Raw genomic sequence first — 24611 nt, 5'->3', positions numbered from 1 at the left:
GACCGCAGTGCCCAAGGGACAACTGCTTGAGGTCGGTCACACACGACCTTTTTATGAGCAATTTTTGTGTTAGCTCCGTACTTGTTGAGACCTTACCACAGGAGACGGATATCCATGGGATAAGGCGAGGTGTGTATTTTTAGGGTCGACCTTTTCTAACCCCAACCCTCCTTGTGGGAAGGCAGCATCGCTGTCATGCTGGTTGTCTGAAGGAAACACCTTACTGTTGTCACACCTCTGTACAGTCAGAAGTACGACTTCGCCTTCGGACCTTGGGTTTGTTGCTTTTAGTCTTACCGCTCTTCAACCGACCTGCCTGGCATGGTAGAACCTACAGGAACATATGTTCCGGCCAATATAGCTCGGTTGCTTCATCATGATAGGCAAGCCCGACCACCACGTCAAGGTAGCAACAACGGTCGGGTGAAAGTCAAACAATCACTCAAAAAATCACAATAATGTATTGCATCTTCAACTAGCTGAACGTGTAATTGTTATCGATTAGTCCCATATTTAACAAATAAGTTTCACTATTCTCATTGCAATCAACTATAAGCTAGCAAAGGTAAGGACTATTGATAAATGTCAAATTCAAACAAATCAGTTCACTAACCGATTTTAGTTTCCATTTAAAATTATATTCAATCATACAATGATTATTTATCAAATTCATTATAATTCAGAACAATAAATACATCTAAGTGAACAATATCCTTCTTAATCAGATCTTCAGTAAAATATCCTCATATGTTCAGTAGCTTTAAAATGAATTATGTGAAAACTATTGAATGATTCAAGACAATTTATAAGTTAACAATAAAAAGAAAAGATTACATATTTGAATATATTGCGTAAATGGTATAGATTGATATTAAGGGGGTAGCTATAGTAGTAAATACATAAATAATGAATTGTATGATATTACCGTTATACAAAATAGCTGGAAGATTTCGAAAACAAACTTACATAAAATATATAATTAGTATCAGAAGGGGTTATGTGAAGATTTTAGCAATTTCAATAGTTGAGATCATGAGTCAATTGAAGCTAGACCTCCATGGAAAGCATGGAAGCACTGTGTTTGTGATAGTGTTCGTTTGTACATTAGTTGCACAAATAGTTATATGTCCTAAATGCAGTGGAGAGATGAGAATTCAGGCTGTGAAACTTGAAGTACAGGGGGATCCAGTCTTTCTCAAGAGACAAATAAATCCATATGATCTTCTGGAATATCATTACATTTAAATGGGGTGAAGAACATGAGTTATGCTTTCGATGTCTACCAAGGGTTCTTTCAAGTGATGGTGTTCTTCGCACTTACTCTCGTAGTGTACATTTTGTAATTCATACTGATACATCAGCAGTGAGTATTGGTGCAGTTTTGGAACAGGATGTTAGATCAGTTATCTGTGTTTCACTCAAACTTATTGTTGCTGAACAAGGATATTCACAAACACATTGAGAAGCATTAGTTGTGTTTTGTTCTGTCAAATGACGTCATGAATATTTATTTCGGGAGACGTTCACTATTGTTACAAATCATGACGCTTCCAAGTTCGTTCGTCATCCTGAAAAATCATTAGCACGTTCCTCAGCTACTATGGTTCAACGATGGAGTATTGGTTTGAGTGCCTATGACTATACGATTCAATAGAGAATTGCCAAACACATTCAACATTTTGGTTGCACCTCTTTACAGTGATTACAAGAAAAACCAGTTGATGTAGTAATCTTTTTATTTGTGCAACCTCTACCGTTGAGCCATCAAGATCTCAAAAGAGAAATTCACCGACACATCCGATGTATACTCATCGCTATACGAAAAGGTTGGAATGCTAGTCTAAAACATAGATTTCCTATTTTTGGAAACGGGGTGAGTTATCCACTACTCATAATGGTATTCTGTGATTAAGTGATGTCCTTGTTGTTCCTCATCCACTATATAAATCTGTCGTTGAAGATGTTCATAGTGGACATTTGGGTGTTGAGAAAATGACATCCTTGTCAAGACTCACATGTTGGTGGTCGGAGATAAATCTAGATATATGTCGTACAGCAAACAATTGTGAAAGACGTCATAAGTCGAAAAGTCATACTTCGAAGTGGAGTCCACGACCAGTATCGTCTGAGTACTGACGGTGAATTCATGCAGACTATTGTTACAAATCATGACGCTTTCAAGTTCGTTCGTCATCCTGAAAATACTATGCACATGTTATTGAATAATTTTCTAGATGGCCTGACGTTTTTTCACAACTTCACCATATTCTGACTTCACAATTCAAGCATTAATAAAAATTTTTAGTCGGGAGGGGGTTCCTATGGTATTAGTGATTAATAATGGCTCTCATTTTGCTACAGATGCAGTCACCACCTGGTTGAATGGTATAAGGTGCAGACATTCATTCACCACCCCCAGGCACTCTTGGTCTAATGGTCAGATAGAAAATGTTTTGATTAGAACGTTGAAAAATGCTATTAATCCCGTTGCTGCTTCAACATTTGATGAACTGGAGAGGGAAGTAGACATATTTATACTTCAATATAGAAGTGCTAAACATTCTGTGATGAGACTCCATCAAAGCTATTAAGAGAAAAGATTCTTCGTTCGATTGTGAGATGTTGAGAGTCTGTAGAAGTTACATATTATCGTGGAAATGATGATCTACAAGACACAGGGATTATGGTGAAGAATGTTAGAAAATCTGTTGTTCTGGTTCTAGATATCAATTATTTCAGTACACACAACCGGCATGTTGATCGAATACAATCCCACGAACCATGTGAATCTGTTACATTTTCGGTTGTCAATTCTAATACTCATGAGTACCCTCTAGGTCATTCAGAGTAAATATCCAAATACACAGTCGGACAGGCACACGATGAACATAAGGAGAAGTACAAACGACTAAAAAAGTTGAGATTCGTTTAAGCTGTGGCCTATGTAGTATTTGTACCAACTAATAATTCCTTTGTACTTGATTGCTCGTTGATCACGAATTCCGAATATGATGTGTTCATTTATTCTCCTCTGGTTCTGACTGTCTTAAATCGCGCTACTTCGGGAATTCCTAGGGAGCACATAAAATTGAATACTTCGAGTCAACATATATAGGCAGCTTAGAGTTCATTATTTCATTCAAAAGCATGAGACTTTTAAATTCTAATGTTGCAATATGATCTACTGAATTCTCAGTACTAGCAATTAATGGTTATAAATTGCATACACAAGGATGTCGTGAATGATTTATTATAGATGACAGATCTTCATACGTGTCTTGAGAGATTTACGTAAATGAAACATAATAGTCAACAGTAGATTTGAAACGGCCTAAAGTGTAACTGTCGTTATTAGCTTCCAAAGAAAAACCTGATGCTTTACTCAAAACTGTGATAGCTGCCTGTGCTACGTTTAGTGGAGAGAGTGATCCAGTATTTTATAAGAGATGAATAATCCCTTGTCGATTTTGAGAATTAGTGTACAAGTCATTGAATGATTCATGTAAGAAAAGAATGCATCTGGCAGTCAAATCTTCACAATCGGTTACTCCTGTGGCAACGCCTTTGAAATTTAATGAGAAAACCCATGGAATATGTGCCGATTACACATTAACACTGAATTCACGTTTGCTAAAGCAAACAAGTGTCATGGTTGAAGTTGGAGATATTCTTAATTAACTTCCTAGTTCTAAAGTGTTGTCAAAAGTTAATTTGAAACATAATAATAGTTTCTGCAGATGTTAAGTCGGTTTGTGATGAAAGACTTATGATCGGAAAAAAATTGAGAATCAACTCACTCCATGCTAATACATTTCTTTCGAAGGTAATTACTGACAAAAGAGTTGGTTTTATTCTCAATTTGTTTATTCATCGGTTAAATTAACAACATTAAACAAGACAAGTTACATGATAAAGAAAAATGAGAATAAAAAGATAGATTACGTCATCACAGGTAATGGTTACAGAGATTATTGAAAGACAAGTACTACTGTTCTATTGTGTAAAGATCAATCTGACCATTCTGAAGGCAGCACATAATCCTCACAGGATCTTTATCGAAAGTGACCAATTTCGTAATATGCTCACCACTTGGATAAATTTTGATCTAACCCAATAGATAAAATAAAACAAACGCGTGAAAATATTTAAAAATCAATTGAAATGACAAACCACTAGTTTTTTCAGTTTGTGTCATTCTTAACTCCTCCTGGAGCCACTCTGGGACTACTGCCAATCCCAAGGCTGGATGAAGGGTTAGCGACCTAATCCCGTGGAAAACTAATTCGCTAAAAAAACTCTAACCACAAAAAAACAATTCAGACACGGCGGTGTTTCATTCGTTTATTATAAAAGTCACTTAAAATAAACAAAGAAATCACACTCTACAAAATATTCTAAAATATATTCCACTATAATTAAGCATACAGTCACCATCACCACACGCACAAACACACACACACACTAAACAAAGTGCAACCTACTACTTCTAAAATGGTGAGTAGGCAGATTTTTAGAGAAGTTCGGGATCACAAAGATTAAGTGTCAAATATATTTATGCATTGAATCAAACTTTGAATGTATGTTTTTACCGAGAATCGATCACGAGAATAGAAAGAGGAGGCTGTAAAACGAAGGGGGAATACATTAGAAACGATATAATGTATGCATTAACATAAATCACCACACTACACATTAGCAATAGCGACAAGTAACTGATAAAAAGAGGGTCAAAGAAGTGGAAATCGTATATTGTCGTTAATATCGTTACATGTCTATGTGATTGATTCTGACTTTTGAACAGATGAGTTATTCTAATGTTTTCTGTCATTCTGTCACTTATGCATGTGACCTTTAGCATATTATTCAAAGTCCAAATAAGGTACCAATCTTAGCACTTATGATATGGTGGAATTTTCCTGAGATTATTCAAACTAAATGAGGTGTACATATTATCTTTTCCATCAAATTGTATGACTTAGATTTTGGCTTACGGTAAATTGTCTACACATTCTTCTCTCATCTCTACACTTCCACCATTCCAGTCATCATCACATTTGAAATAGTGACAAGTTATTTTTAGCATTGACCAACCATTACGATTTCGACACAGATTAATTACTTGTTGGGAATCAACTACATAAATGCAGATACATCTTGTGGCGAATACCATCTGTAATGATACTTCAATCTTTGCATTTCTACTTAATACTGATGTATTCTAATTTAAACTTATCTTTTACAACTAAACAAATCTGACACTATTTCAGCAGTTATGGCATTTAATAGTGTTGTAGTCTGAATACTAATCCAGTCATTATTTGCACAGCTAGTTTCTGACTAACCAAGATATTCTTCGAGAGAGATGAAACAGACTTTGTAGATAGCTTCGTTCTCAACAGTGTGATAATGGTGTTTATAATTAGTGGATATTCTGTCGGCAGTCAAACTGGTTCAGATAACGTTATGTCGGCGTAAACTTTAGCTACATTAGCAGTTCACGTTTCAAACCAAAATATGCCACCTATACATTTGTACTTTACTTGAAATTAAGAATTTATAACATTTGTACATTTTCTCTATCTGTTCTGTTGAGAGATGTGGAGGCTTTAACCAATGTAATAATATGCCAGGTGTGATATATCATTATTTTTATATTACCTATACCAACAGATACTTCAGAATATTGTTTGTTCAATGTACCACCACTGAAATATGTATTATGGTGTACATGTGTGTCGTGTAAATAAGTGTGCACTCAAAGATTTGTTATTTACAATAAGTGTGTGTGTGCGTGTGCATTTATCATTCTTTGTAAATGGTTGTGGAGATTGTTGAGCTTAGACTGATATCATGGATGAATCCATTTTGGACCACCATTGAAAACCTGAAAGCACTGGACGGCTGTTTCGTCCTGTTTGTATGCATCAAAGTATAAAATTCATGGAGTATTTTACAATGAGTTTAATTAAATTCTCACTAAAAATTAGTTTTAACGATACAGTATCTTTCCATGCTTACGTGATTTATTCTGACTTTTGAACAGATTAGTTGCTCTAATCTTTTCAATCATTCGGTCATTTATGTATGTGATATTGAGTACGTGTGCATAATAGTATCTATGTATCTATATAATTGCTGGTAACTATTTCATAAATGTTTAGTCACCCTTTATTCATTAACTTGTCCATTTCAACCGTTTCAAATTATCTTTATTTCTCTTCGTTTCTTTTCTTTAATCTGCATTAATGAATCTCTAAAATATGCGTTTTCCGATTAATTTTGATATTTAACCTCTTACATTTACAGTTTTGTTAATGGAATTTTTCCAAATCGTGTATACAAATTACATAAGATCCACATTTCATGAACATCAATAAATGTTTGACTTTATCGAGTCAAACAATGGATGGAACAAAATAGTTGTATCAATGAAAGAAAAAAAACAACTAAATAGACAGAATATAGCAATCCATAGAACGAATTCAGTTCAAGAGTAAAAAGTACAAAGTAATATTTAAATATGAGGATTTACAGGATGATATTTGCTGTAACCAGATTTGAGTTACTGAACTAAAAGATTCCAAACATTGGTCATGAGAATTGTGAAATTCTCAACTGGGCCAAAATTAACAACCAGTCAGTCACCATTGGCCATTTTTAAACTGACTCATTTTTATGTAACTGTAATTACTATACTGGGTAACAACTGATGGAAGTATTTGCATAATGCATGCCCTTAGAGCAGTTTAGTTGACAAAAGTTCACAACCTTACGTAATAGCTTACCATAGTAATTTATTAACCAAGCCCTATAATTATTATAAACTACTTGGTGGTTCCACTATGTGATACTCAAGATATTTATGATTACATACCAGTAACCCATGTACCCACATATGTCCTCCTCTTCCAGAGGCTATGTACTATACATAGAAACACAACAGTTGTGAAGATATTGAGGTACGATCGTAGTTGGGATGTTTTGAGATCTTCCATTGCTATTGTTATTATCTCACCCTTTGGTGAGTACATATCTTGTATATTACTTTAAATACTACACAGTTATCACATGCTTAAAATCTGGCCATGGAAAATTATCTGAAATACCATAATACAAGTGTGTATTTGTGTAAAGTATATTTTTAATCAGGTTGACATAAATTAACTATCAAATAGATGATTTTATCAAAATCCCAGAAAAAAGTTTAATATAAAGATCATATGTTTGTGGAATAAGGATAACGTTATGATACTTAAAACGGTGAGAATATAATTTATAGACGACCTCTGGGAGATGCTAAAATAAACTTGAGAATGTTCACTTACCAACTAGGACTAAGTGAGGGTTATAAACCAGTGTGAGAAATAAGGATTATAATTTACAGTTGATGGTTAGGGTTGGGAATTAGATTTACGGTTTTCATCACGAACTGACATAGTCTATAATACCAAAACTCTATTTAGCCAAATGGATGAATGCTTTTCACGCAAAAATTCGAGACTCTTTATTTTAAATCTGATTATTTCGTCCATCAATTATAGTCCCGCCGCTTTTGAATCTACCGTTTGATTAAAATACTCATATTGCAATATGAAACATACGATAGAAATAAGGACAGTGATTATTCACTTCTTACCTGTTCCCATTTGCTTAATTTCGATTTATTACAAACATTGATAGAACATTTCAACAAACGTAGAAAGCTATCCGACGTTGCCAACAATAAATACACTATTAACTTTTCACTATCAAGATGAGTTGAAGTGATACAATAAGCAGTGACTTGTAAATCCATTCCTTCCAGCTAAGGATAAACACAGATACAATGTGATTATTTATGACCAGTAAAATTTGAAATAAACAATTCAAAATACCTCTTTATAAACTTTCCATCAAATAGTAAATTCATTTGGTGTGATATTGAAAATTAAAAAGCACTAAGCAGCTTCTTTATTTTTTGGTTGACGATTGATTCCTTAGTGAAAAGCATCAGTGATCGCTCCAGAAATAGAATTCACGAGCTTAAAGTGTTTCTGTAGAGTCTATTATCAAATTTGACCATTGATTCATTATATGTATCATGTTGTGGAGATAGTTGAATTTCATTGAAATTATGAGCTGATTTAAGTTGGATCGACAATGAAGATCTAAATGTACGGGATGGCCAATTCCTCCTGGCACGGGACTCCTCAGAAGTACAGATCTACGAAATTAACACCAAGGTCTAGACGCTAAGCGTTCACGCGTGGGACAGAAGATCGTGGATCCGACTCCCATGTGCGCAGTCGTGGATATGCACTGCTGCGGAGTCCCATATTGGGACGAAACGGTTGTCTAGTGCTTCTAGGTTTTTAATAGTTGTCTAACTTGGATCAATTCATGATTTCAATGAAATTCAATAATCTACATAACCCTATATCCACAGTTAAATAACATAAACAATGTTCAGAATAAAATAATTATATATAAAATCTATTTCTAACAATATTAACACAGATGAACTGAACTTTTTCACATTGTAAAACTATCAGGTTATGTACCCACCTACACATTCATTCAAATATCATAATGACATGATATTAACATGAACAGACTTGTTTTAATTGTAGTAAAAAACAAACATTAATTGAACCTAAGTTAATCAATTTCTAATGCATAATACTCACTGTTTACTACAATCTATATATTACATTGTGATTATGCTCATAGTTTATTAACAAGGCATCTAAGAAAATTACTAAAATTATGGAAAGTTCACTTCAAATCTATGTTCAAACAAGTCATAGTAACTATTGAAAAGAATTTTTTGCTCTACTTTTATGCGTAAACAATAGTAACTAACCGAAATATTCAATAGCATATGCTCATCACTATTAAAGAAGATAATCTGTGGTTCAGATTTTAATTTGCTTGTTACAATATAAAATCTAAATGAACAAAAAAGAAAAAACAAAACAAATAAAGTCAGTTTGCCAAGTTATAATGTTGAGTGTAAATATGAAATTTAACTGGAATGAAAACGTTCAGTCACTTTTTTCCCTTCTTTAATCTATAATAAACAAAGAAAAATTGGTTCCGTTACGCACTCTACACAAATCTCTATTTCATTCATCTGATAAGGCTTAGTATTGCATGTCGATAATAAAGAAAAGATGATAGATCAAGTGTATAGCTATAACACAGTGTATTAACGAGCAACTACTACAAGACACATTGGGGATACTGAACAGCATAATATATAATCATAAACAGTAGACTATAAATATGGTAGTTAAATTTAGTCATATTACTTGAAGGAATAGATGAACACGTCTCGGACTGTGAAGCTGAGTGACAGAGGATTGAATACATCAGGAATCACCGCTTACTTTAAGATTCAATGTACACCTTGCTGTCCAGTGCCGAATAGAATGAAACCTAGAGCTAAGGTTTACTGTCAGCTCAGCTTTTTGTACTTACGATTATGCATACCTTTTCTATACAGTTTTAAACGTCATAAGAAGCCATTGATTCCATTCGTTATTCTCTGATATAACGGCTGAATAAAAATATTTACTATTTCAGCCTGTTACATTACACTAACACAATAATACGGCCGGTGAACGAGGTTTTACTACTACTACTACTAGTCTGGATACTCGATTGCTAAGCTGTATATTGACAATACCACGTTATAACAAATATACAAATCACAATCAATAATACAGAATCGGAACATATGCTGGACAACACTATATTCAACACAATGACTAACAGTCACACTCAGTGAGTCCAAAGTGCAAAGCAATAATAGGTAAGAAACCAAAAATTAAGTAGTCAACAAGATAGGTATCTATCTATTCACCCTGAATGGTCAGTCACATCTATTTTCACTGTCCACATATACTAGGACGAGACGGCCGTCCGATGCCTCCAGGTTTTCAATAGTTGTCCGACTTACAACAGTTCATGATTTTAATGAAATTCAACGGCCTACACAACCTCTTACTGAAAAACATTCTTTATGCTTAATTACGAAGTAAGTTCATGACAAATATTTCTATCCATTTGTTTCACAATTTCCATTTTCTTTCTTCTAGATATACTACTGTATAAAATGGAACAACTTGTTAAAGGTACTCTACATTGTTTATCATCCACATCAGTGTTATAAATAAGTTTTAGTAGGTGTTCAAAACAATGGTGTAAATATATTTTTGTAAGAACGAAATGAAACTTACAACTTGAAACTATTTCCGTTAGGTAAACAAAGTGGTTCAATTCTGTCAATATAGATATTTTCCAAATTATTGATAGATCCACGAAGTGGTGTGAATACATTTGCCTAAAATTTTATACGTAACTATAAATGATAATTATACTTAAACTAAAAAAAACAATTCAAATGTATGAGAAAAAAAGACGTTCGGTTCCAGATGTCCAGTTCGAATTCTATTCAAAACATTATCACATATGTGTATGATCTTGGTGTATTTTCATAAGTATCATTGCATTAAAAATACTACATAGTAATTAAATCTCTTAGAAACAAATCAGTACCCTTGTTGAAGTCAACTCTGAATATATTCACGAATTGCTATGTATTTGTTGGATATAGTTTTCGAGATATGCTCACTAAGACTTACTCTTTAAAAGATGCAAAATCTTAAACATTTGACTATCAATCAGGGCCATTGATGAACAAAGAAAATAAACAGAAAGAGAGACTATATATTTATGGATGAATTAAGCAAATATAAGATAACAGGTCTTGGATTGTAGCGCGAAATTCATTCATCCATTTGGCTAGATAGTGTTTTGGTATTTTAACTGATATCAGTTTGTGATGAGAACTCTAGATCTAATTCCTCACACTGGTTTATAGCCCTCATTTAGTGATAGTTAGTAGGTGGATATTCTCAAGGTTACTTTCGCGTCGCTCAAAAGTCGTCCATAAATTATAGTTTCACCGTAAATCCTACTGAGAGTTTATAGACTAATTTACATATGTAGAAATACCATTACATAGTAGCTAAATTTACAGAGTTTGCTAAGTACACACGTCAATGTTCAGTACTGAAGAACTGTTTATTTTCTTCTGTAATAAACTACGCGAAATTCTACTAAATGAACTCGGCTATTGGGTCTTAACTGAGATGAATTGTGAAAGTAGAGAACATGTGTCACTTACATAAACATAATATAATTCACCAAGTTATATACTGAGTTAAAACAACTACGTAATAAGCGATACTACTTAACTCTTCGTACAATAAGTTGTAGCATAGATTTGTGCATTTTGAATTAAATCTAGTTAAATTAATAATTATAAAAGAAATAAGTATTATACATAGAATATCACTTACACTATGATCATCAAATGGATGAAATAAAGCTGATCCATTATGTGCTACAAGTATACCATCCTGATATGTACATAATGAACTGCACCAATGACTTGAAAGATTACAGCTAAATAAAATAAATATCATGTAGCAATATACATTTTAATAACATGCATTATTCTAAATAAGAAGAAAATTTCTAAAAGTAATAGAATGGTAAACAACAAACCAATAACATTTAGTGAACATTGATAGTTTTCATTATGATTAAAATCAGTTAGTCTCGGAAAGCATTCACTTAAGTGACAATCTTTCATCATCATTCTAAATTGAATCCTTAAATCACGTTGAATATACACAAACTCAATGGAAATATTTGTTTTTATACAAGTAAAGAGTTATACAAGAAACACCTATTTAAAACTCTATCATGCAATCAAACCCAAAATCATCAGGTTTCCTGACGAATGCTTTACATTGAGATAATCATTTTTCATTTGAATTCCTAAAATGTTATTCGGAACTGGTGAAAATTTTAGTATATATATATATATATATATATATATATATATATATATATATATATGTATGAAAGCTAGACTACTATACGGGCACCCAAACCGAAGCACATGGTTTACTTAGGGGGCCACATCCCGAGCCTTCCACTTGAAGATCTAATCCACAAGGTAGTGGAACAACTTTGGGAGATGAAGTCACATGATAACCAGTGACCAACAATAGGTTCGTACACCGTTCGTTCCTTCAGGATACTGGAGCATTTGTTTGGAATCAGGGTTTTCAAACTCCCCTAGGTGACTCCTCAAAATCGACGAATCTGGTTGAAGCACCAGACATTCGCTTTCCGCCCTCTCGATTTTGTAAACAACACCCTCGCCACGAGAAGGCAGTGATGAGTAAGACTTCCCTAGCAGAGACTGTATACGCATGGTCATGTAAGAGCATTTCGAGACTCTCCCCTCCCTTGGCCATATCAAGGCTTTCAAGATATCGTAAACAACTTCGTGATGCATTTTAAAATTAAAATTTTCAAAGACTATGATCATTTATGTTACTTTATGATTCGTTCGTCTAATTATTCAAATTAATGAAACTTAACTATTCACGATTATATTCTACCTTGAAAATTACGCACATCATAGTTTAATTTCACTAACACTGAAACTAATCAGCTACATAAATACACTTAACCAACACAATAAATAATCAATTTGATCTTTATTTCAGTTATTAAATAGATCAAACATATAACTACTACAGATTGATGATGATGATGATGATGATAAGTCAATGAGAATGATTTATTTAGCTGTTAGAGAGAGAGAAAAGAAAACTCCATAATATTCTTAACATAAACAACAACAACAACAACAAATCGTGAATGAACTTTGATTTTCTTTCTTTTTGTTTTTTTGTTTTGAAAATATACTTTTTAAGTAATATGGTAATACAAAACTGTGCTGAATTCCTTCAGATAATGGATTACTTAGTCACTCAAGTAAATGGTACATTTTACCGTTATTAATTATCTAAATATGATATAAATTATATTGCTGAAATAAATAGAAAATTTTCTCTACGAACTTTAACGAGAATCACAAGAGTTTCATAATACAGTATGGAACAAAGTGCGTTTGCAGTGACTCATTTGAAATACCTACAATGTATACTTATCTACATTTTTTGTTTTTAATACACGATAACTATTCAATATTTCAACTCTAATTTACTCAAGAACTTTGTAACCTTGTATACAATATATTTTCACAGATCTATTATAACATCATGGATGCGCACTGCTGAGGAGTCCCATACTAGTATGAAACGGCGATCTAGTACTTCCAGGTTTCGCATGGTGGTCTAGCTTCAAATGACTCATGATTTCAACTATTGAAATTACTAAAATCTCCACAAAACCCCTTCTGATATTATCACATCTGTTACATAGATGTATGTGTGTGTATGTTGTATAATTCTTTATCTTATCCGCTGCATACGCTTATTCGTAATTGGTTTATCTGTTCATATAAATTTTCAAAATATGTTTCCGGAACACTCGTATTCCAACAGTTGATAAACCCTTGTTGTTCTAAGCGTGTTAAGTTGACAAAATATACACGACATTAGTAAGGATCTACGTTTCATTAGTATCATCATTCGTCAGCTTATGGAGTCAACATCTATCTGTTACCCTGAATTGCCATAACACATCAGTAGAACCAGATGAAATTAATAAGGAAATTAAAATTGCCGGCAGGAGCAATAATAGTAAGAAAGACTAAGCTTAAAGAATGTAGTTCGAGAGGATGGAATGGGAAATTAGATAGGGAGAATTATCATGACTTATGATCGAGAGGATGAAAGAGGGTGAATGTGTTAGCACAACTCGAAGACTCTACATACTAATATTTAATATTTAAAATCAAGTTAAGATTAAGCTAGTGAAAGTGTGTTCATGATAAAAGATTTACCATCAATGAACAGTGAAACATGTAAAACAAAAGTATGAGCATGGAATTTAACTGATTATTAGTGAATATTTAAAAACAAATGAGCTATCTATGGATAAGCGGAATGAAAAAATAATGCTGATATGTAGATAAAAATTTACAACGTAAAATAAAACGAAAAGAAATCCACTTACTTATCTCGAACACGAAGGTGAATGAGTTCATCGTCTGTACGTTTAAATGGAATAATGACAATTTCACCATTGGACAAAAGTGCTACAACACCACACTGATTCATATTAACTGGTTCATGATGTAAAGCAGACATTTCGACAACGATATGGTCTGTTTTAAATCTTTATCGAGAAAAGAAACATGATAACAAAATCACAATATCATGTTAGAGTAAAAATAAAAGGATCATGGAAACACTTTAAATAATGAAATGATACAAATAACCACATTTCGTTATGAGAAATGTAACTTATTTATTAAGTCAAGACATTTGTATCAAGCCATAACGTTTATGTAAGGATTAGTGTTATAATACTCGGGCATCTATAGCTAAGTTGCTAGAATAATGTTTGAACTTCAAACCGAACGGTTGAAAAACAAATAATTCTCCCATTCATTAAGTCACTGTTCTATATCGACATATAAAAGAAACATTTAAAAAATGAGTGTCTAGGTTAAAAAAAATGTCTGCATAAAAGCTACTTCATTCAATGAGTTCAACATTGAATTAAACAAAATCCAACTTAATGTCTTTAAGTAAAAGACAATGTTCGTCTGCACGGAATATAAAAAGATGGTTAATTTTTTCAGATAAAACTCTACTGAAAGAAAGAAGCCACAATTAAGTAAATTGAATTCATTGAATATACTCTATTAGTTCATACTTGAATCAAACCATTGTAAGTGACTTGACACAATAAAGCAAGGATGAAGAATAAGAAAGCAATAAGGATACGGAATATCCACGACAGCTAAGCAATAAGTAATATACGTTGCATTATAGGATATTAAAACAAGCATTCTGTACTATTATTAATATCTATCAAGTGACTGACATCCCTCTAGTCTATAGGAAACTGGAATTTGAAAATGAGAGAAATAAATATGACTGAATTCCACAATCCATAGCAACATTTCTCATTGTCTGGCTGTCTAAATGTGAATAAATATTTATTTCTAAGTATATTAATGACAAACATAGTTTGCGCCGTGTTTGAATTACAAAAAATACTATGTGAGTGAATGAGTAAAGTAGCTGTGAAAATCTGTCTCAGGTATGCACTCATGAAACAGTGAGACACATTGAGAATATCATTAAAATCATAGACTGACCCAAGTTAGAAAACTATTGAGAACCTGGAAGCACTGGACGGTTGTTTCGTTCTAGTATGGGACTCCTCAGATGTGTGCATCCACGACTTCACAAGCAGGAGACGAATCTGAGAACTTCAGTCTCGTGCACCACCACTTAACCTCTAGATAGCTAGCCGCGGGTAGGAGTGGTATCCGGAAAGTGAGTTTTTTTTCCTATTTAAAATTAGTCAGATGGATGTACCCTCATCCTAGGCGTTACTATTCACACTAAGTCTTGAATCGAATACCTTTCACTTCAAACATTCAACGGATTATTCCCTTAAGTTATAGAGTCCAATATATCTCTTTTCTAGAAAAAAAGTACATATTTCAATAAATATTATAACGTTACCTTTGTATTTCAGCGTAACCATCAGTTGTTTTAATTGACCATAATGCATTTAATTCAACAATATTTATATCCAATTGTTTTCCATTTGAAAATAACTCTAATAAACTATTTTCCAAATCAGTTTTATTAATTAAAATATCATGATTAAGGTGTATGTGCAATATTAAAATCTCATAACCGAAAGCAATAAAAATGAAATAATCTATTTTATTTTCATCATTATTCATTGTCCATGATTGTGTAACAATACTGTTTATACTGTATCTTGGTTTCATATCTGAATTAGTTAAACGTATCAATGGTTGATATGTAGTGGTAGCAGTAGTTATAGGTTTGATTGATTGAGAAGTTGATGAACCACGAGCAGCCCAAACAATACAATCACCATCAACTGAACCAGTTATACAAAGTTGTAAATTCTTTGTCACATACAGATAATCAGCACATATAACTGGTCCAGTATGTTGAAGAGTTGGTTTACCTGAAGAAAACACGTAGGGGTAACATTGTGAGATTTATTAATTTTTCTAGGAATATTATCAAAAACATATTAAAACAAAACCATCCTTCTGTAAATTACAGGAATTATGAAAGATCTTGGGATAGTACTGTGGTTTTACCTTACTACAAGGTACACGAACCCACCAATGACAGCAACGACGATGATAAAGATCAGTTCTATGAAAAGTTACAATCAATCGTAGCGAAGAGCCCAAGAAAGGACCTAACCATTAGGATGGGAGACCTAAACACCAAAGTCGGAATGGACAACACCGAATATAAAGATATCATGGGACGAAATGGACTGATTAGGAGACACGAAGCAGAATGGTGATAGATTCTCACATTTATGTACGTTCCACGAAATCGTTATAGGTGGCACAATAGTCCAACACAAACGCATGCACAAAGCTACATGGTTCTCACCAGATCACGCTACACAGAACCAGATAGATCAATAAAAATTTCAGAAGCTTCATGGAAGACAAGAGAACAAAGAAAGGAACTGACACATCTTCAGATCACTACCTGGTGATTGACAAGATGGAACTGACGCTAAAGAAGCACTGGGTAACGAATACAGCCTTCCTTCAAGATACTCACAAACCCAACGAATTTAAAATAGATCCCAGTAACGGGTTCCAAGCCTTACAGGATCGACGGAAGAAAGAAACTACGATGGAGCATTAACTTCAACGTGTCAGGAGGCTCTGGGCTGCAAGAAGCTTCATCATAAGGAATAGATTACTATCGAAACCAGGGTCAGGATTCAAGAAAAGAAAAACAAGAAGACAGCAATTAACAACGACCAAGCAAAAGCAGAGAAATTCAAGGCACAAGCTGAATGCACTGAAGCGAACAAGCTAGTTAAGAGGAGCGTTAGAACCAGCAAGCAGAAATACGTGTAAGAGCTATCAATGACACCGAAAAAGCTGCAAGAGAAGGAAATATGAAACAACTATGTGACACGACAAAGAAACTAGCATAGAGAGATGAGTCAAACACAAAGAAGGCGAGCCAATAACTGAAATTCAAGGACAGAGGAACAGATGGGTGGAACACTTTGAGGAACTCTTGAATAGACAGCTCCATTAAATGCACCGGACATCGAAGTAGCACCTAAAGATGTCACGCCAACAACGATAAAAGAAATCAGTATGGCCATCAGACAAATCAAGACCTGACAATATACCAGCTGAAGCTCTAAAGTCAGACATAGAAGCAAATGCAAAGATGCGCCACGTTCTATTCAGAAAGATTTGGGAGGAAGAACAAGTGCCGACAGACTGGAAAGAAGGATGCCTCATCAAGATACCAAAGAAAGAACTACAGAGGTCTCATATTACTGTTAGTACCAAGAAGGATTGCTGAACTGCATGAAAGATTCAGTAGACGTTCAACTTCGAGATCAACAGACCGGATTCCATAAGGATCGGTCGTGCACAGACCAAATCGCTACATTGCGAATCATCGTTGAACAATCAATTAAACGAAACTCGTCACTATACATCAACTTCTTTGATTATGGGGAAGCATTCGACAGTTTGGATAGGAGGACCTTGTGGAAACTTGTTTGACACTATGGTGTACCTGAGAAAATCATCAACATCATTCTTAACTCATACGACGGATTATATTGCGAAGTGGTGCATGGAGAACAGCTGACAGACGCATTCCAAGTGAGGAGCGGAGTCAGACAAAGATGCTTACTTTCTTCTTTTCCTTTTCTTCTGGTGGTTGACTAGGTTTATGAAGACCTCGACATTTGAGGGGAAGCATAGAATACAATGGACAGCTCAAAATTAATTAGAAGATTTAGACTTGGCAGATGACCTAGCTCTTCTATGCTATACACACAAACAAATGCAAATGAAGACAACTAGTGTAGCAGCAGTAGACCTCAACATACAGGAGGGAAAAAACCAAGATCCTCAAATATAACCAAGAGAACATCAACCCAATCTCACTTGATGGAGAAACTTTGGAACAGGTGAGATCTTTCACGTACCTAGAAAGCATCATCGATGAACAAGGAGACTTTGATGCAGACGTAAAAGCGAGGATAGGCAAAGTAAAGACAGCATTCCTGCAGTTGGAGAACATATGGAACTCAAAACAGATGTCAACCAATATAAAAATCAGTACGAACGTCAACACAATCCTACTGTACGGAGCTGAAACGTGGAGAAATACTAAAACTGCCATCAAAAAGGTACAAGCATTTATAAACAGTTGTCTATCCAAGATACTCAATTTCCGTTGGTCAGATACCATCAGCAACAGCCTACTTTATCAGATGACAAACGATTTTCCAACTGAAGAGGTAATTAGGAAAAGACGTTGGAAGTGGATAGGACATACATTACATACTTGGAATCCTGAAGGGAAACAGAACATTGGAAGATCCAAGAACATGGTGCGTTGAGAATCGGAAGCAGGCATCAAAAGAATGAATTGCAATTGGAAAATATTGTCTAGGATAGAGTTGTATGGAGAATGCCGGTGGGTGTCCTATACTCCTCCACGAGTGGTAACAGGCGTAGGTATGTAAGTGCAAGGTACACAGAAGAATTTTAACAGATCTTGAAAACAGAGAATCAAAGCTTTTTATAAAACAACCAACACTTTATGGAACGCTTTGGTTAGAATAAAACATAAGATCCTGTTTACATCTATACAAAATTGACTAGGTTATTTCAATTGTGATGCGTTCTACATTGAAGAGACTTCTGGTGACATCTTAACTCGTTCTAAAGAACATTTAACTTACATAAAAACACTTAATAATCCTGTAGAATTGGAAAATTTACAATTGAAACTAGCAATATTAGTACATGTTATTTTCAATATTCATCAAATTGATATTAAAAATAACAAAATAATTGAGGAAGGCTTTTTCGACTATAAAGAGAGGTGAGTAGTCGGAAAGTTTCACACAATGCTAAATTCCTCTGCACTCAATAAGAAATAAGGTCTGAATATTCATCCAAAAACCACATTGACACTTCATTTTCCACACAATCTACATACATACACACACTACTTCACGTTAATAATTATAAATTTTTCATACCCACCTTCTGACGCACAAATTATTACAGTGACATGTCATACAAATTCATCTTGACCAAAAACATCATGACATGTTCAGACCAATTATGATTTCGATTGTACTAAAAATATTCCATACTGTTTCCTTTGTACTATTTAAACTTGTAATAATTCTATTTCGGTTATTTGTCGGTTTACTTTAAAGAAGTGAGTTACAGTTAGTCACGAAACATCAGGAATACAATTTTCTACGCATTGAGATATTATAAAAAATATATTTATTATTAACTATACTGAAGTCTATGGCAAACAAACAGATTGAGAGAAAAGACAGTTTATTAGGTATTATGTGGAGTATTAGTAAGATGTAAACAAGCTACAAACCAAATTTTATCTTAAACTCTGAAAGAATTTGAGTTTTTCTAAAGAGATTTTCCAGAGTGAAAAATTTAATGGAAACACTTTTGAGGGAGTATTTCCACAAATTAAAGTTCGCCTCTCTTCCAAAAAGTAACAGATACATTTCCATTTATAATGTGTGTTATGTAAGAAAAAATCACTCGAGACAGAATTACATACTGTGAGATATCAAACAGTTAAAATAATATTGTCACTTACATGATAAAGAACTATTCGATAAAGGTAAATTCCACAGTCGAATATCACAGCCAATTGTTTTAGAATCACAATTTTGACCAGCTACACTGATAAGTAATGTATCATCATTATTCGAATTCAGAGGTTTTGTACAGCTTAATCCACAAGGAATTAAGCCAGCATGACCACTTAGAGTAGCATGATATCCTGTAAGTGATGGTTCATATACTCGAAATTGAAACTCTTGAATATTACGTGAACCGGAAATTGTTTGACCAATCAAAAGTTTCACATTAGTCTCATCAAGTAATTCTGACAAGGAGCCAGGACGATTAATAAATTTGTCAAAAATGTGAGATCCTGCTGATTCATCACTATTGAAAGCAACATTATTACACTTATTCCCAGTCATTAGATCTTTCTCTGAGCACTGACTTGGTGTTTCATCGGAACCCTCGTCCATTAATTCATCATTATTTAAACAGCACTGATCAGAAGTTCCTTTCACACTTTCTTCGTCGCTAACTAGATTTTCATCCGTAATATCCTGATGCTGTAAACTGTCATCTTCATTGTTATTAATATCATTAGACGATAATGAACGTGGACTATTATTGGAATCCATAGTATCGACCACAGAATCTTTACTTTTATGAGGTTCTAGTTCATCGTAAGAATTGATAACATTTTTATTGTTCGCTAAAGTAAATGATATGAATGAAATTAATATGCGCAAACAACGATAATATAAAGTATTTCTAAACATACAGTGACTTCAGTGAAACAGTCACTGAGAACAGAAAAACACTGGATATTTGCTTCATTTTTGACTTGCATATTCACATTAACACTATGTGTATATTCATGACTTTGTCATGAGTCCCGAAATTGTCTGACACCTTGACATGGTGGTCGAGCTTGCATATTGTGATGAGCCAATAGAGCTGTACCAGATGGAACAATCGTTCCACAAGCTCCTACCGTGCCAGACCGGTCGGTCAAAGAGCGATACGACTAAAAGCATATATATTTAATGCCCGCTTGTACCAATACTTATGTGTTCAAATAAATAAATAAATAACAAAACAGCAAGCTCAAGGATCGAGGGCGAAGTCGTACTGCTGACTGTACAGAGGTGTGACGGCAGTAAGGTGTTCCTTCCTCAAGTGTCACTATGTCGAACAATTCTAGTGCACGAAACATTGTCCCAGGTTTACTGAAACCTCGCTCCAAACTACACATTGGAGCAACTGTGTTCAGACAATTGTTTATTTTTAACAAGTACTTTTCAAACGGAATTATTTTCTACAAATATTTTCTTTCATACAAAATTAGTATACATTAAGATTGAGATTATGAACCGGTTTAAGCTAGACCGCCATTGAGAACCTGGAAGCACTGGACGGTGGTTTCGTCATAGTATGAGACTCATCAACAGTGCGCACCCATGACTCCGCTCCAATTACTAGAAATTGTACTTATGTGCATAGTTTACACAAGTGTATACAAATCAATGTAAACGCTTAGTGCACTGGTAATTTTAAAGTACATTTTATTCAAATGTAAAATATAATCAGTTTGATAAAAAGGAATAAGAGTGATTATCAACAGACGTGTCATTAAACAACAGAATCAATGATCAGCGAACTGAAAATGATACATACCTACTGATGATATAGTCAAAAACGGAATAAGTAAAGAGAGCAGTTCAAACAGTTGACCAAGTGATCGAAAGTGAATTTAGCATTAAGGAAAGATAAATTTAAAATCTACTAACCGTGTAAGAAGCACTACATCACAGGAAGTGAATGACTCCTTCATTTACACACATTTAATCACAAGGTATCAATTAAATGCATATTAAATATATTACTATCTATATCAATGCACTTATACAGCTATATTAGCAAACCACGCTTTAAATTCGTAAATTATTCTCGACAAAAGTGAGATCCCTTCTCAATATTCAATAAAAGTCCAATATCTACTTTTTCTGACCATTTTATTTTGTTCATTTAGTGAGTCAGTACTATATATAAGAACATGATTATCATTGATTGCTTCATTCTAATTATCTAGGGCGACCTAAATATGTATTCTGTGAACACGACACTGTAGTAAATCTTAACTTACAACATTAAGAAGGGAACAAATACAGTGAAAATTACAGTTTGAAATAGAATCCTCAGTTAAAGTTATACTCTTATATACAGTATTTAATCGACAACGAAATGAAAAGAAAAAACAGGCTAAATATTGTAAAATAAATATATTAAACATTGAAAAATTGATGTGTTGATGCAACAAAAGAAAAACCATTTTAACTTACAGGAATAATAACAAGGAGTATATTCAAATGATTGAACTTTAATAAGATTCACTACATTCTCATTGGTTGTATTCGAGTTCAAGTTGTCTAACGGTGATGATATTATCATTTCACTGATAAGTTCAAAATTTTCATTTCGACCATATCGCCATACACTTATATGACCATCAGATGTAGCAGAAAAAATATAAGGATACTACAATTTTGAAATTTAAAAGAAAGAAAGAAAGAAAAGGACAACATGGATCTTTATTTTGATATACTTTGAATTAAATACGTGTAGAGTCTGATGTATGACATAAAGAGAGAAATCATTTGATGTGAATACTACAAACTAAATAATGATGACCTAAACTTAATATCCTTTATAATTACTGTTTAATTTTATGTGAAAAACACAGATTGAGCAATGAGCATAATAGAGATGGATAGTGACTAACAATGAAATCCAAGACGAGCATTTCATCCACTACTAGACACTATCCATCTCTGCTTATAATAATTAAGACTTAAGGCAATATCGAAGCAATCCACATAGGATGCACATATGCCAATAGGAGACTGATCAATTTCGAGTCCTAAACATAAATAGGAAGATTCAAATAACCAATACAAAAATGAAATGAATATACTAGTTTTCATTTAAGCTGTGATGAACATGGGGTTTGGACAAATTGATTACCCCACTTACTTTTCTTTTTTTTTAATATTCAATATTCAATCTGGTTTACCACTAATAGCTATCAGAATGTGATTAGGATAAAGCTAATGAAGATAAATGATTTGTTAATTTCAATTATCACTAGGTCTCATGGGAAAAAAAGCACAACTCTATTTTAAACTCGAATATATAAATCGGTGTAGCTGATGAATGGTTAGTTACAGTTTTGCTTCTATAAAACACGCACACAAACATACACATAAAAGAACAACAAACACAAACGATTAGCAATATAACCATCCATAAAACTTACATTGAAATCAAGTGATTTAATGCCAAGTTTATATGAAACAAGTGTTTGGTTCAATTTATATTTCTTTGATTTAATTCTATATAGATGAATTGACTGATCATTACTTCCAACAAGTAATGTTAGTTTTCTGTCATGCATTTTATGCGGAATATATGACCATTTCAATGATATAATCCAATCTTTAGAAGCATTATGTATGATGTATTGAAGTGTTACTTTTGCAGTATTTGAATCATAACTGTAGATAGCTACATTCTGGTACGTACAAAAAAAGAATAGAGATCTAGTTACAGTGAATTGAATTTAATATTTTAAACGATGAACAGACTAGTTCATCAATCACTGAACATTTGAATGAAACGGTTGCAAAACAAACTTATGGAGCATTGACTTAGTGAATAAAGTATTTGATCGGCAACAGTAAGGCTTCTTCTATTTGATCAATTTGATAATCATGCTAACTCCCTTTAACAAACAACTACCTGGATCAATGAACAATTATTTTATCCTTTGGATTTGAATAAGTAAATGACACGACGTAGAATTCAAAATTAGACTTAAGAAATATAATAGTTTTCCACATTTGAAACAGAATTCCATAATCATCATTTCCAAGCACAACCAATTTGTGCTATATTGCAGAGTCATTGATAATATTTACGTATATAACTATTTCTCATCCGACAAAATTTTATTTTATTTATTTATTTACACACATGCCCCCAAATGCCTTGGTACGGCCGAGAGTGGGGAGAGTCCGCTCTCCCTCTCGAAATGCTCTCACATGGCCGCGCGTATACAGCCTCTGCCAGGGAAATCCTACTCATTGCCTTCTCGTGGCATTACTGTTGTTTACGAAAATGAGAGGACGAAAAGCGGTTGTCCGGCGCTTTAACCGGATTCCAAACCAATGGTGCACATGGGCTCCAGTATCCTGCGGGAACAAATGGCGTGTGAACCGATCGTTGGTCACCGGCTACCATGGGACTGCATCTCCTTACGATGCGCTACTGCCTTGTGGGTTAGACCTTTAGGTCAAAAGCTCGATGTGTGGCCCCCTAAGATAACCACCTGCTTCGGTCTGGGCACCCGGGCAGTATCACAGCCCACACGCAAATGATGAACTCTCTATATCTATGGAAACTACTTTTCTCGCTTCGAATAACAATCAAATGATTCAAATTATTATTATTATTATTTACCACATTATTCACCCTCTTTTATACTTATACAGCGGCTCGTCTTTGGTGGAAATTCGACTATATCTAAACGTTCTCGAGTCACTGTCCGGTTGAAAATTGTATGTTACCACTGAATACGAGAACTGAAGCAGTTTTTCTGAAACCACGTGCACCATTCAAACTGGCTGCCTTCAACGTTCGCACACTTATGCAGGTCGGACAACAGATAGGGCTGGCTATGTCTTTGGAAAGTCTTAATATCGATGTCTGCTGTCTATCCGAGACCCGTATTCAAGACTCTGGCGAAGTACTACAAATTCGATCTCCATCTGTCGCTTCGAAAAGCTTGTTTTACGTGCGCTTATCCGGGGACCCTGTGGCATCTTTGTCTGGTCTTGCAGGCGTTGGTGTCGCACTAAGCGCTAGAGCTGAGGCAGCACTAGTCGATTGGATCCCCATTAACAGT

At 34.0% G+C, this 24611-nt stretch overlaps 1 protein-coding gene across 3 annotated transcripts in view; it reads right to left on the bottom strand.

Moving 5' to 3' along the window:
• Positions 1 to 915: 915 nt before the first annotated feature.
• The window catches only part of MS3_00005006 (uncharacterized protein), a 70051-nt gene continuing 46355 nt past the window's right edge, over positions 916 to 24611 (bottom strand). The window contains exons 33-42 of one of the 3 annotated variants that reach the window (XM_051213011.1): positions 22965 to 23219; positions 21991 to 22186; positions 19683 to 20360; positions 15513 to 15993; positions 13987 to 14148; positions 11346 to 11451; positions 10221 to 10324; positions 8843 to 8927; positions 7637 to 7804; positions 916 to 4105 (exon numbers count right to left, since the gene is read on the bottom strand). In XM_051213011.1, the coding sequence (XP_051068946.1) occupies positions 3986 to 4105; positions 7637 to 7804; positions 8843 to 8927; positions 10221 to 10324; positions 11346 to 11451; positions 13987 to 14148; positions 15513 to 15993; positions 19683 to 20360; positions 21991 to 22186; positions 22965 to 23219 (2355 nt within the window). In that variant the 3' untranslated portion in view covers positions 916 to 3985. Of the gene's footprint in view, positions 7805 to 8842; positions 11796 to 13986; positions 14149 to 15512; positions 15994 to 19682; positions 20361 to 21990; positions 22187 to 22964; positions 23426 to 23446; positions 23707 to 24611 lie in introns of those variants that run through there. The other 2 variants (XM_051213012.1, XM_051213013.1) reach the window with 2 other exon arrangements.

Source organism: Schistosoma haematobium, chromosome 3, assembly GCF_000699445.3.
Source record: "Schistosoma haematobium chromosome 3, whole genome shotgun sequence".
NCBI lineage: Eukaryota > Metazoa > Platyhelminthes > Trematoda > Strigeidida > Schistosomatidae > Schistosoma > Schistosoma haematobium.
This window is presented reverse-complemented; position numbering and strand designations above follow the sequence as displayed.